The following is a 13,184-nucleotide window of genomic DNA, read 5'->3' as shown; positions in this document are numbered from 1 at the left end:
TTTGGAGATTTTAAGCAGAACCAGGAGATAGCATCAAAGACACGATCCCTTGTGGCCTTCCCTTGGGAATCCCCAGTTATTTCAACCCTGATGCTCGGTGCCCCGAGAACGGGGCTCATGGACCTCTCGCGCGTTACTGGAGAGTTTCAGTGATAGCCATTGTCTGTGACCATCTGTCCTTGGCCTGGAAGCCCAGCCATGGCAGCCCCAATGCAGATCTCACTGTTACCAGTGCTTCAAAGTACAAAGTACAAGACCTCACACTCGAAAGACAGGCAGGTTCATGTCTTTGATAAATGGTCAAGTAAGGCTCCGTGGATAGCTCAGGGTTGAACTCAGTGATTTCCCCGGGGACTGAGGGGCGTGGGTCAGGGAGGAAGACAGACGGTGCTGCTCTCCCGACGGTGCAGACCCGCTCTGAGCCTGCGTCTTCCTCTGCTACCTTGCGTGAGCAGCGGGCGAGGGCCCAGGAAGTCTATGCCGCAGCTCCTCTGCTCGAATAACCCCTCTTGCTTTTCTTCAGTGTGAAGAAAACCATCTGTTTTCTTACCCTCGAGGAAATGGGGGAGGCAGGCTGCATTTAGGGTGCTAAGTGGAAGTGGTGACTGCCGTCACCACAGCAACCGACCGCGTGTTTCAGCTGCTCTCTTTTTTAGTAAGTCTTAATGATTCTCAGTTCCAGTGTGCCCTGGCTCCCAGCCGCCTCTCCACCAGCACCGCCCCACACCTGCTTTACCGCATTACCTGCGTTGTGTCTTTGCCACCCTCATCCAGCCTACTCTAGCGGAAGAAGTGTTTCTCACAGCCTGTTTCCATCCACACCGTTGTAATTCGGGGTGTCCGTGTATGCCAGACGTTCTGGGTGCAAGGTAGACATGCCACTTCTCCTGAGATGAAGAGGAGGTTGAGGGAGGTCCATGTTGGTGCTGTGTGCCTGGGAGCTACTATGTGGAACACGGGGTTTGCACTCCAGTTGCTCTAACCCAATATGCCGTGCTCTCGCCTCTTGGCCAGACTTCTTCGAGCCACCAGGACCTGTGGATCTCTGTTGCCCATGGAAGCCACCGCAGTGCATCCGGCTGAACCCCCTTTAACATGTGACCAGAATCCCTCTCGACATCATTTCCTTCTGTTATGTCTGGAACTTAACACAGCACTCCATCCAACACCATTCCTTTTCTTCTCTGGGGGAGCCCCATGTCTGCAGTGCTGGAAGCCCCTGCACAGTGGTCATTTCTCTCCAGGAGTGCTGTCCTTGGTGCTGACCCCCGTGGTCAGGGGGCCTTTACTGTGCCCCGTCCATCCCTTACACCCCATTACTACAGCTTACTTTGACTTCTGGTTCAAGTAGCCCTGATGTGGGATGTTGACCATTGCATGTTTCCCATGCCTCCTGTTTTTATTTTTGGAGAAGTGTACATGGGAGAGAGTTTATAACTGTGACTGTCTGTGAGGTGATTGTGGCCATTTATCAGAAAATTGCCTTTACTTGTCTACGTATTAGTGAAGCAGTCACGTGTGCGACTGCTGACCCCGTCTCCAGGCAGCCTGTGTTCCTGTGCCCCTTTTCCAAGGGTGGACTCACGTGGCCCTCATTCCTGATGCTCAGGCAAATCAGTTAGCGTGTGTGATGTGAAGACTGTGCCCCTTACAGAAAGCCTGAGGGTCAGTGTATCCAGGGCTTCAGAGTAGCCCTTCCACTGGCACTCTGCCCAATGATAAAAGAGGTTTTCAGAGGGTAATACAAGAAACTTGTGTGCATGTAAAATGGTAGAACCTGATTCACACATGAGGAACATTTTCAGAACCTCAGAAGCCAAAATGACCACTTTAAATATTTTAAGCCAGGCCAGTACCGTGGCTCAATAGGCTAATCCTCCACCTGCGGCGCCGGCACACCGGGTTCTAGTCCCGGTCGGGGCACTGGATTCTGTCCTGGTTGCCCCTCTTCCAGGCCAGCTCTCTGCTGTGGCCCGGGAGTGCAGTGGAGGATGGCCCAGGTGCTTGGGCCCTGCACCCCATGGGAGACCAGGAGAAGTACCTGGCTCCTGCCATTGGATCAGCGCAGTGCGCCGGCCGCAGCGGCCATTGGAGGGTGAACCAATGGTAAAGGGAAAACTTTCTGTCTCTGTGTCTCTCTCTGTCCACTCTGCCTGTCAAAAAATATTTTAAGCCTTTTGGATACAAATAACCTGGAACAACAGTGGATAGTTCTCCAGCTCCTTGAAGAGAACATAAAGGATGGAATTCTTTATCTTGATGACTCAAGGTTTGAGCATTAATTACTATTCACATCTGTGCAGACTGTTCGATTGTGAGTTACTGAGGCATTATTAGGGTTAATTCTCCTTAGCGCAGAACAATTGCAGTTGGCCATCCCTGTTGTAATAGTTGGTTCTCTCTTCTCTGCCTTGTGTTTCTGTAACTGCCATTTACCGCTGCCTTCCCGAGACATGCTGTTAATTTCTCTTTTCATTTCATGTGTGCCTCTGGCCTCCTGTGGATCAATAGAGCAAACAAGCATTCTTGTTACAATGTTGTTAAAAATAATAGTGTTAAGTAAGAAATGACAAAGTCTTCTGAAGACAAAAGAACTTTAGTGTCTAATTTTCTGACTATTTTATGTTCAGAGGCCTTTCACCTTGTTTGCTGTTTCTTAGCTGGTAGCTAAGAATTCCTATTTGCAGTGCTGAGTGTAGCTGAGTGGGATGGGGCAGATGGCAAAGAGGAAGCAGTTAAAACCCTACCTAATCTTTCAAACAATGAGGCTGGCGTCCTGGCCCAGATGGGTAAGCCACTGCCTGAGATGCCAGAATCCCATGTGAGTGGCAGTTTGAGACCTGGCTGTGCTTCTTCCAAAGTTCCCTGCTAATGAGCCTGGGAAAGCAGCGGAAGGTGGCTCAAGTGTCTGGGCTGCCATCAGTCACTTGGAGGACCCAGACAGAGTTCTAGCCTCCTGGCTTTGGTCTGGCCGAGCCCCAGGGTTTGTGACCATTTGGAGAGTGAACCAGTGGATGGAAGATCTGTTTCTGTCTCTATCTCCCTCTCTCCCTAACTCTGCATTTCAAGTAAAGAAATACTTTAAAAACAAAATCTGTATTTATTCATTTGAGTTGTGTGCCAAGGACGGAGACAGAGTTAGTGTTGAGGACTTGCAGCTCAGAGCGCTGTAGCTAAGCCCGGAGTTGTGCATCACATCTGTTCCGAGACCTTTGTTAAGGTCATTGGACCACTCGCCTTCATTAAGTTCATTTTCTCACTTGGACCTCTCACATCACTTCCAGAATTCAAAAGTTGAAGATTATTGGTGTTCACCTTAGAGAGCATCCTGCCATTTTCTGTGTGTATTCATGTACATACCTCCTGAGAGAAAACCATAGTCTAAGAGAAAGTCAACCTCAGTGCAGTTGCCGCGTGTACATACATGCATTGACTCTTACCTCCCAGTTCATTCCAGTTTCCTTAAGATGCCATGCCATGTGGTAAGTCAGTACTGAAGTGAGTTCTTACCGCTGCAGTAGGCAGAGAGCCAACTGTCTTCATTTTTTTTTAAGATTCATTGATTTGTTTGAAAGTCAGAGTTACACAGAGAAAAGGAGAGGCAGAGAGAGAGAGAAAGAGAGAAAGAGAGAGGGAGGGAGGGAGGGAGGTCTGTCTTCCATCCACTGGTTCACTCACCAAATGGCTGCAACAGCCAGAGCTGCACCCATCGGAAGCCAGGAGCCTCATCCAGGTCTCCCATGCAGGTGCAGGGGCCCAAGGCCTTGGGCCATCTTCTACTGCTTTCCCAGGCCATAGCAGCCACTGGATTGGAAGTAGAGCAGCCAGGACTCAAACCAATGTCCATATGGGATGCCGGCACTGCAGGTGGCAGCTTTACCCACTATGCCACAGCACCAGCCCCAATTGTCTTTCATTTTTAAAGATTTTATTTATTTGGAAAGCAGGGTGACAGAGAAAGGGAGAGACAGAGATCTTCCATCTCGTGGTTCACTTCCTACATGGCCACAATGGCCGAGGCTGGGCCAGGCCAAAGCCAGGAGCCAGGGACTCCATTTGGGTCTCCCAAGTGGGTGGCAGGGGCCTGAGTACTTGAATTATCACCTGCCCCTTTCCCAGGTGCATCAGTGGGGAGCTGGTTTGGAAGCAGAGAACCAGAACTCAAACCAGTGATCCAGGAGGGGATGCCAGTGTTGTAGGTGGTGTCTTATCCTTCTGTGCCACCTCAACTAGCTTAGAACCCAGGTGCTGGAAGATGCCCTTTGATTTTAGTTTATTGGGTTGATGCTTGGTCAGCTCCTTAGTTTACCTTGTCTATGCTCATGAACTTGTTATAGTAAGAGACGGCTACCGTTCTGTGGAAACTGAGTCCACAGGATGTCTTTGAGTAATGACAGCTGATTGGAACTTGCTGGCAACAAGCATATGAGAAATGGAAATGAAACATTCACAGATTAATACATAAAGGTAAAATTGTATGATTCAGGTTAAAATAGTTTAATACTTTTAGATGACTCTATGTGCTTTCTTCCTGTGTCCATTTGGGACATTTGCTGTAGGGTTCTAAGCTTGACCTACCTAAGGTCCTGTCTCCCATTTTCTTCCTGGATTCTTCATCAACCTCCGAACCCACCCATATTAATAGCGGAACTTTGTATACTGTCCTACGTTCTTGGAGAGGTCTCTTAATTTGGCCAACTGGAAACAAACAAAAATGCCTACATTTTCTGATAGCAACTGAAAGGAGAAATAGCAGAGATGGAAGGAGACATGGCTGTCAGATGGAAAACAACAGCCCTTAGGCTGAACCTAAAGGAATCCTGGGAGAAAGAGTAAGAAAGGGGTAACTGTGCATTTGGGATTTATTTTCTTAGCCCTGTTACCCTGCTGTCTTCCTGCTGTACTGAAGGCTGCAAGGGCACACTCACACACACTTGTGTGTTTCATTGTGTGCAGCTCCTTCATCCTCGCCCAGCAAATAGTGCTCAGCCATGGTGACAAGGGTGACATCATCCCAGCAGGAGGCTGTCCTCACCCTGCTTTTACTTAGTCCTCTTCTGTGGACTCCTGGTAACTGTTTTCAGTCTGCAGCAATGCAACTGCCCCGAGGAGATGTAGTTGGATAGATAGACCTCTGTGTAATAGCACTTACTTTCATTAATTGTCTTAGAAAAATAACTGCCCCCATTTAGTGATTTTTTTCACTTACCCCATACTTATATGTGTAAAATTTGGCTCCATATGCCAGCCACGCAACTGTGAACAAACATCTCTTATCACAGAACTTCAGTGCTCACAATACCTCTGGAGTGGGTGTTGTCCTAAATTGGAAAATGAAGTTTCAGAGATGCAAAGATTAAATTTTCCAGGATCTCACAGCTTAGAAGTAGAAAATTCAAAGTCAAGTTCAAGTTTAACTCCATAGTCTGTGCTCTTAATTACTGTGCTCTTCTACTTCTAGTCCATGAATAAAGAAATAGAAATTACATATATCAGAATGTGAGCTGTGTGAATAAATCCAGTCATTGTTAAATGCTAATAGTTCATCATGAAGAAGTTTTTATTTGAAGGGCAGAGAAACAAATACAGAGTTTCCTATCCACTGGTTGATCCCATAAGTGCCTACAATAGCCAGAATTGGGCAAGGCAGAAACCAGGATTCTGGAACTTAATCTGGGTCCCCCATGTGGGTGACTGGGACCCAAGTACTAGACCATCACCTACAGTCTGTGTGCATTAGCAAGAAGCTGGAATCAGGCACTCCAGAGTGGGATGTAGACATCCCAAGGAGCATCTTAGCTGCTGCACCAGATACCTATCCTGTCATGAACTTGTAATGACTTGTTCTGTGGGCCTGAGTGCACGCTCAGCAGCTCTTCTCCCCCTCCCTGAATTAAACCTAACACAGATGTCTGACCAGGAATGATTTATGGAACCCTGTGACCAGCTCTCTGAGAAGCATCCTAAGCCATCCATTGCCTGCATTCGTTTTCTTTTGTCTACCACCCACGCAAAGGCAATGCAGAAATCTGTGTCCAGTACCACGGACAGTTCCACTTTACAAAAGAAAACATGTTGGTTTCTGTGCAGGTTAATTTATTCTTTCAATAAATACATGTTCACCAAGCATGTGAGGAGGATGTGGAAAGCCAGACAGCCAGGAGCCCTGCATGAGCATGAGAAAAACATAATAGAACAAGTGAAAAGATTACTAAGGAAGATTTCAGACAGTGGTCACTGCTACGGGAGTCGGATGTACCTGTGGGTATATGCAGGTATGTATACACGTGTGTGTGTGTAGGTGTAGATAGGAGAGGGTAGGTCTACAGTAGGAACAAGGTGCTAGCTTCAAATGACATGACTGGGCAGACCTCTCTGAAGAGATGCTGTCAGGCTGAGTTCCCTGGACAAGAAGAAGCCAGAAAATGAAGGGGGAGAAGCACTGTCGAAGAGAAGAGAAAACACAAAGTTCCAAAAGCAAGATAAAAATGTCATTTGTTTGAATAAAGAAAGACTGCTTTTGTGTGTGCATGAGAGCTGGGTATGGGAGTTAGGGGATGAAGTTCAAGAGGTCAGGTCCAGATGAGGTGAGTGTCAGGTGCATGGCCTTGTGGGCACTGCCCAGACACAGACAGTTTCAAGAGCAGAGGGGGTGCTGTTCTTAAGGACAGCAGGACAGCAGGTGTAGTTATTCCACCACCAAGGTAAGATGTGTGAGTTTTATTCCAGGACTGCTGTGAGCCCTCAGATAGTCTTAAGTAGGAGAATGGTATGATACGATTTAAGCTTCATGGATGTCTCCTGAAGTGACAGCTTTGTGAACATTAACATCTGGAGTCGGAGATCAGTTTTAGAGGCCAATGGAATGGTCCTGGGAAGAAGAGATGGTTGAATGGAAGTAGGAGAGAGCAAAGAAAGCTATGATGTAGGGTACATTCTGTAGATCTTGTGGACAAGACCCTCAAGGGGGTTGCCTGCAGGAGTGAAGGAAATGGAAGAACAGAAATGACTGATCAGTGTTCAGCTTTGCTTTTCTGGGTAAGTTGTGATGCCACTGTGGAATGGCATTTGAACGTGATGGAAAATGGGTGGAGTCAGTCTGGATTTCCTTGTGCTGAGCCTGAGGCTGTTACTAACACAAGCGCGGGTGCCAGGTGAGTAGCTGGAGGTGTCCTTTGCCCACTGCCTCATCTGGGACAGCTGTCCTCCACGTTTCCTGCATGCTGCACAAAACAGTTTGAAGTGACGTTGGTATTAACGTTCCCTGTTGCTGTTCCAGGAGAGCGTAGACCTGGGGGAAATCATGTTCTCCCTGTGTTACCTACCCACTGCTGGGCGCATGACACTGACGGTCATCAAGTGCAGAAACCTCAAGGCCATGGATGTCACGGGCTCGTCAGGTAAGCTCACATCAAGGGCACATTCCCAAATAAACTAGCCTGTGTGTAAAATTATATTTGGCTATTGAATGATCAGTAACTTGTTTTTTTAAAAGTAGAGAGGTGACCAAGTGCAGTGTCCCAGTCACCTCTCTGTTCTCATTATCACTATGAAATCACTAAATCACTAATCACTGTTAGACTTGAACTTGCATCCTTGCCGGCTGCCTGAGGGACTGGAGGAACTAATGAAGTATAGCATTGCTTCCTGGAGTTCTTGAAGAAATTCTCGAAGGACATTTCTCTTGTACTGTGACAGCAGAGAGAGATGAGCCATACCACACTCCTTTACTCCTTAAGTCACTGCAGTTCTGGGAGATGATTTATAACCTGATAGGTGACTGTTGGCAGAAAAGGATGTGGGAGACAAATGGTAAGAGTGGGGAGATCAGTAACTGCCTGTTGAATTAAATGCAAATGAGAAATAAGTTGAGAGAGAGTAAAGAGTATCACAGTGGAGGCATCCATAGTTTGCAGTTCCTCAGGAAAAAAAGCAAATAGCATTTCAGAAAGAGGAAGAAGGTCTTAATTCTGGTATGGAATGAGCTCTAGAACACACAAGTCAATTAAAGCAGACAAACCATAAAAGACACAAGGGACCAGTGTTAACAGTATGGCAGGTTGGCCGGTGCCATGGCTAATCCTTCGCTTGCAGTGCCGGCACACCAGGTGCTAGTCCTGGTCAAGGTGCCGGATTCTGTCCCAGTTGCCCCTCTTCCAGTTCAGCTCTCTGCTGTGGCCCAGGAGTGCAGTGGAGGATGGCCCAGGTGCTTGGGCCCTGCACCCGCATGGGAGACCAGGAGAAGCACCTGGCTCCTGGCTTTGGATGAGCACGGTGCACCAGCCGCAGTGGCCATTGTGGGGTGAACCAATGGAAAAGGAAGACCTTTCTCTCTGTCTCTCTCTCACTGTCCACTCTGCCTGTCAAAAAAAAACAAACAAAAACAAAACCAGCATGGCAGGTTAAACCTGTGCCTGCAATGCCAACACTTAACATCAGAGTGCCAGTTTGAGTCCTGGCTTCTCCACTTCTGCTCCTTGCTAATGCACCTGCTGCCCATATGGGAGACCAGGAAGGAGTTGCAGGCTCCTGGCTTTGGCCCAGCCCCATTCTGACTGTCATAGCCATTTAGGGAGGGAATCAGCAGATGGAAGATCTAATGCCTGTGCTTTTTCTCTCCCTGACCTCCCCTTCCTCACTCTGTTACACTTCCTTTCCAATAACTACATCAATAAATCTTTCTAGAAGGCATAAAACCAAATATGGATAGTGTGCTCACAACTGTGTAAGCATGGGGAATTTGAGAACGTACACTTGTGTTGCCAAAGTTTGCACAGAAAGGATGGGAGGGTGCAGGAAAACGAAGGGCTAAGAGGCATGAGGACCAGGTGGCTCCTTGCTGTATCTCTCAACATCGTGACTTTTGAACTCTGTCATATCCCGCCCCTTTTTCCCCCCTTTATATCACATGATGTGATATGAAGGTTGAAGAGCAAGTGAAAAACTCCAGGGTCAATAAGTGTTGAAGAACTCAGGGTAAACAATGCACTCTGCAAATTACTATTTATTGTACACTTTCTACCATGTATGAAGAGAGATCAGATCCTGAGACAAGCAAACAGCCTCCGAGTTGTAATTAAGTGCGAGATTTCTTTTTCTTTCTCTGGGCTTTTCATCGGAGGAGCGCAGGCTTTGGGAGCACCTCCTCATTAATCCTCACAACAGGCTGCGAATCAGCCAAGGAGCCCGTAAATTATCCTTGTCACAGGCAGAGCCATGCAGCCAAGATGTGGGGATCACACAGGATAAAGTGTGCTTCCTCATGGTGCTGACAAGAAGGCCTGGGCCTGTGGCTCAAACACAAAAGTGCATCACAGTTCTTACTGACAACATTCTAGAAAACACCAGAAAATTCAAAAGTATTTGTGAAACATGCTCCAGGTTACCTTGTAACTTTGTCTCCCTCTGCCTTGTTCTTTTATGTTTTCTGAAATACACTCCTTCATATGCTTCCTCAATTGCAAATATAATTGCACCTGCTCAAATATAATTGGACATCATTTTGGGCTTCTTCTAAGGAAATTAATTTATCATATGGAAGCAAAGCATAAGAGGTGGTGATGGTGCAGTTGGAGCTTGACCTGAAGGAAAATGACAGAGCAGATATGATTTCCACTGTCACTTGGTCACCGGATGTCAACACTACCTTCCAGGCTATGCCTCCTTTGAATGAACAGATTCAACTGTGGAGCTTTATAGAAGCTGGTATAATTGTTGATAATAAAGTCATGGGTGGGGTGGGAGGGCAAGGACCACATCAGCTGGGGCAGAACTTGGTAGTGATTTGATCCCTTTGGCCCAGGAGCTACAGCCTTGACAGACTTCTCTGGGTGCAGCTAGCATCGTACTGACAGTCGCATCAGCAGTCTTCCTGTGGCCGTCTGTAAACAAAACATCACCTGTTTACCATACATTGCCGAGTGTGTAGTAAATGACTGTGACCGTATCCTCAAACCTCACTCCTTAACCAATAGCATGATACTTCCCATTTTAGCACCTTTCCCAGTAGCTGCCAACAATTCCAAGGAGAACGTAGATGTTGGTTGATTTCTACCCACCCTGATTATATGTAGTTGTCCAGATAGTGTGTTCCTAAATCTTTCACAAGTTTTGTCTGAGTCTTCCGAAGGATGCTAATCCTAATGTACGGAGCCCGTTACGGTGCCTTTCCTACAAAACACTTGGAGTGAAAAGCGTCCTGGGATGAAGAGCCTCAGCAGGCTCTGTGTTTCCCCTTTACAGTGACTTCTCCACAGTCTGAGGCAGACACCAATTATGAAGAAAAAAAAGTCCTTGAATTTCAACTTTTGTTTTGCACCAAAACAAACTTAGCTTGCATTTCTAATTTTCATGAACTTTTGGATACACTCCCTTGTTAAGATAGTGAAGTCAGGGAGTGAGTGTTCAGCCTGGCTGTTAAGGTAGCTGTGTTTTACATCCAAGTACCTCAGTTGGGTTCCTGGCTCTGGCTCCTGACTCCAGCTTCCTGCTAAAACAGACTCTGGGAAGCAGCAGTGATGGCGCATGTGAGTGGATCCTTACCACCCACGTGGGAGACCTGGATTGAGTTCCCTGCTCCCAGCTTCCACACTGCCCCAGCCCTGGCCATGGGGACATTGCATGAATGAACAAGCAGATGGGAGTTCGTGCTCACTGGTATCACTTTTTAAAGTTGGGACTGGCACTGTGGCATAGTGAGTTAAGCCTCTGCCTGCAGAGCTGGCATGCCACGTGGGTGCTGGTTTGAGTCCTGGCTGCTCCACTTCCCATGTAGCTCTGCTGTGGCCTGGGAAAACAGTGGAAGATGGCCCACGTCCTTAGGCCCCTGCACCCATGTGGGAGACCAGGAGGAAGCTCCTGGCTCCTGGTTTTGGATGGGCACAGCTGCAGCCATTGTGGCCAACTGGGTTAGAAGACGTCTCTCTTCCTCTCCTTCTCTATGTAACTCTTTCAAATAAATCTTTAAAGATTTTACTAGTGAAATCAAGTTCATCCTTTTCCAGTTTATTCCATATAAATTGTTTAACATAAGAAGTCTTGAATCTTGCTCCCAGATAATTCAGTAACGATGTTCAATACGCTCCTTTCCATATAAAGTGAAAACGAACGAGTTCTCTTTAGGCTTTGAATGAATGCCTTGATCTTTAAAATTATTTTCGCACTCCTAGACCCTTACGTCAAAGTGTCCCTGATGTGTGAGGGTCGGAGGCTAAAGAAGCGCAAAACCACCACCAAGAAGAACACGCTGAACCCCGTATACAACGAGGCCATCATTTTTGACATCCCTCCGGAGAACGTGGATCAGGTCAGCCTCTCCATTGCGGTCATGGATTACGACAGGTACGTGCGGGGTCTCTTCACTCTCTGCAGAACAGTCGGGCTGGCCTGTGGTGTGGCAGGGACACCTCTGGGAGGCCTGGGTGCAAGTGCGCACTCTGCTCCCTCTGATGTGTACCCTGGGAGGCAGCAGATGGCGCAAGCACCTGCCATCCTGCCTTTGACCTGGGCCAGCCCCAGTGATGGGAGACTTCTGGGGAAGTGAACCACCAGACGGGAGATCTCTGTCTCTCCCTCTCTCTCTGCATTTTAAATAAAATATGAAAGTAAAAAATGGAAAGCAGCAGCCATGTCCAGCCAGGTGCAGGTCCCGATCAGCTTTTCAGGTTATTTACTGCTGTGACGGTTTTCCTTTTAACTGGGAGGGAGAAATGCTTCATTCACAAATCTGTGTCCTGGGTGACAGTGTGGTTTGCTTGCAAGAGGATCAGGCATTCTGTGCAGCACTTAAGACTGCACTTGGGATGCCTGGTTTGTAGTCCCTGGTCCACCCTCAGTTCTGACTTCCTGCCATCACAAACTCTGGGCAGCAGATGGCGGCTCAAGCACTTGGGTCCCTGCTGCCCACATGGGGGACTTCGGTCGTATTCCCAGCTGCTGTGGTGGTCTGGGGAGTGAACCAGTGGGTGGAAGATGGATCAGTCTCTCTCTCCCTCCCTCTCACTCTTCCTTTCAAGTAGCTGAAATGTTCCTGAAGTTTCTTTAAAGATAATGTCCCAGCAACCCTATGGAAATCCCTTCGGACTGCTTTCTGTTCGCGGGAAGCCTCTTAGCGCTGCCGGGAGTTGGCGTATGCCTCCTGCTCAGTAACCAGGGGAAGTCAGGCCAGTTCCTAATATCGGGGCATCTGGCTTAGGTATCCATAAAAGGGTGACAGTTACTCCTGCTCCAGCTGTGAGGGTGAAGTGGGCCTGTGCATTTCAGCTACTTAAAATAGTGGCACACAGTGAGCTCACAGTTACTGTTAATCTTTTGATTGGTTGCTGAGAGAGCAGGACCCAAATAGGAAACAGGCATGTCATCTGCCCTCCTCTGTGCCACACAGTAGTAAATCATGTGCTCTGGGTGGGAATGCAAACACCACGATAAAGCAGTAAGCTGTATGATAAGGGCAGGATCAGACTGGCACCCCTCAAATCTGAGTGCATCACATGCCTCCCCATCCCCCCTGTGCAGAGCTGTCTGCAAGTTGCACAGTATCAGAGTGGTTTGCGTGGGCTCCTGGAACACGCTGACTTCTGCATGCTGCTGCTAGTCAGGTTCCACTGGGGTGAGCATGGCCAGGTGATCAGAAGCACTGTCCAGTAGTCTGCCCTGCACAGCACACAGGTGTGCCCGAGACCGGAGAGAGAACTGAAGCCTCGCATCTCCTGTGTTACTCCTTCACACGTATACCTGTGGTGAAGTTCAGCTATTGTTGTCTTCTGTCCTTGATCTATAATGATAAACAGAACCATGACAGCAATGTCCTGGAACAAATTATTAACGTCGTTATTGCTTACTTCTACAATTTCTTATTTAACAGCCAGGGGCTGTGGTTGACCATGGATACCCAAAACCACAGAAAGCAAAGCCGGGGGTGAGGAGGGACTTAATCCTGGCAGGCAGATTCTAGTGTTGAAAACTCCACGTGGTGTGCATTTCCGTTGCCCTCTCTGTCACTTGCAGGGTGGGGCACAACGAGGTCATAGGCGTGTGTCGCACCGGCCTGGATGCCGAGGGCCTCGGCCGAGACCACTGGAACGAGATGCTGGCCTATCACCGGAAACCAATCACCCACTGGCACCCCTTGCTGGAGGTGAGTGTGCGGCTCTGTTGCACTTTGCCAACAGTTGCTCTCACTTTTG

At 48.0% G+C, this 13,184-nt stretch overlaps 1 protein-coding gene across 1 annotated transcript in view; it reads left to right on the top strand.

Moving 5' to 3' along the window:
* Nucleotides 1-13,184, top strand: part of SYT10 (synaptotagmin 10) — a 70,217-nt gene that overhangs the window by 52,898 nt on the left and 4,135 nt on the right. Inside the window, exons 4-6 of the mRNA XM_051850929.2 lie at nt 7,280-7,400; nt 11,169-11,340; nt 13,006-13,135. Coding sequence (XP_051706889.1) covers nt 7,280-7,400; nt 11,169-11,340; nt 13,006-13,135 — 423 coding nt within the window. The remainder of the gene's footprint in view (nt 1-7,279; nt 7,401-11,168; nt 11,341-13,005; nt 13,136-13,184) is intronic.

Source organism: Oryctolagus cuniculus, chromosome 9 (assembly GCF_964237555.1).
Source record: "Oryctolagus cuniculus chromosome 9, mOryCun1.1, whole genome shotgun sequence".
In the NCBI taxonomy this organism is placed as follows: domain Eukaryota; kingdom Metazoa; phylum Chordata; class Mammalia; order Lagomorpha; family Leporidae; genus Oryctolagus; species Oryctolagus cuniculus.
This window is presented reverse-complemented; position numbering and strand designations above follow the sequence as displayed.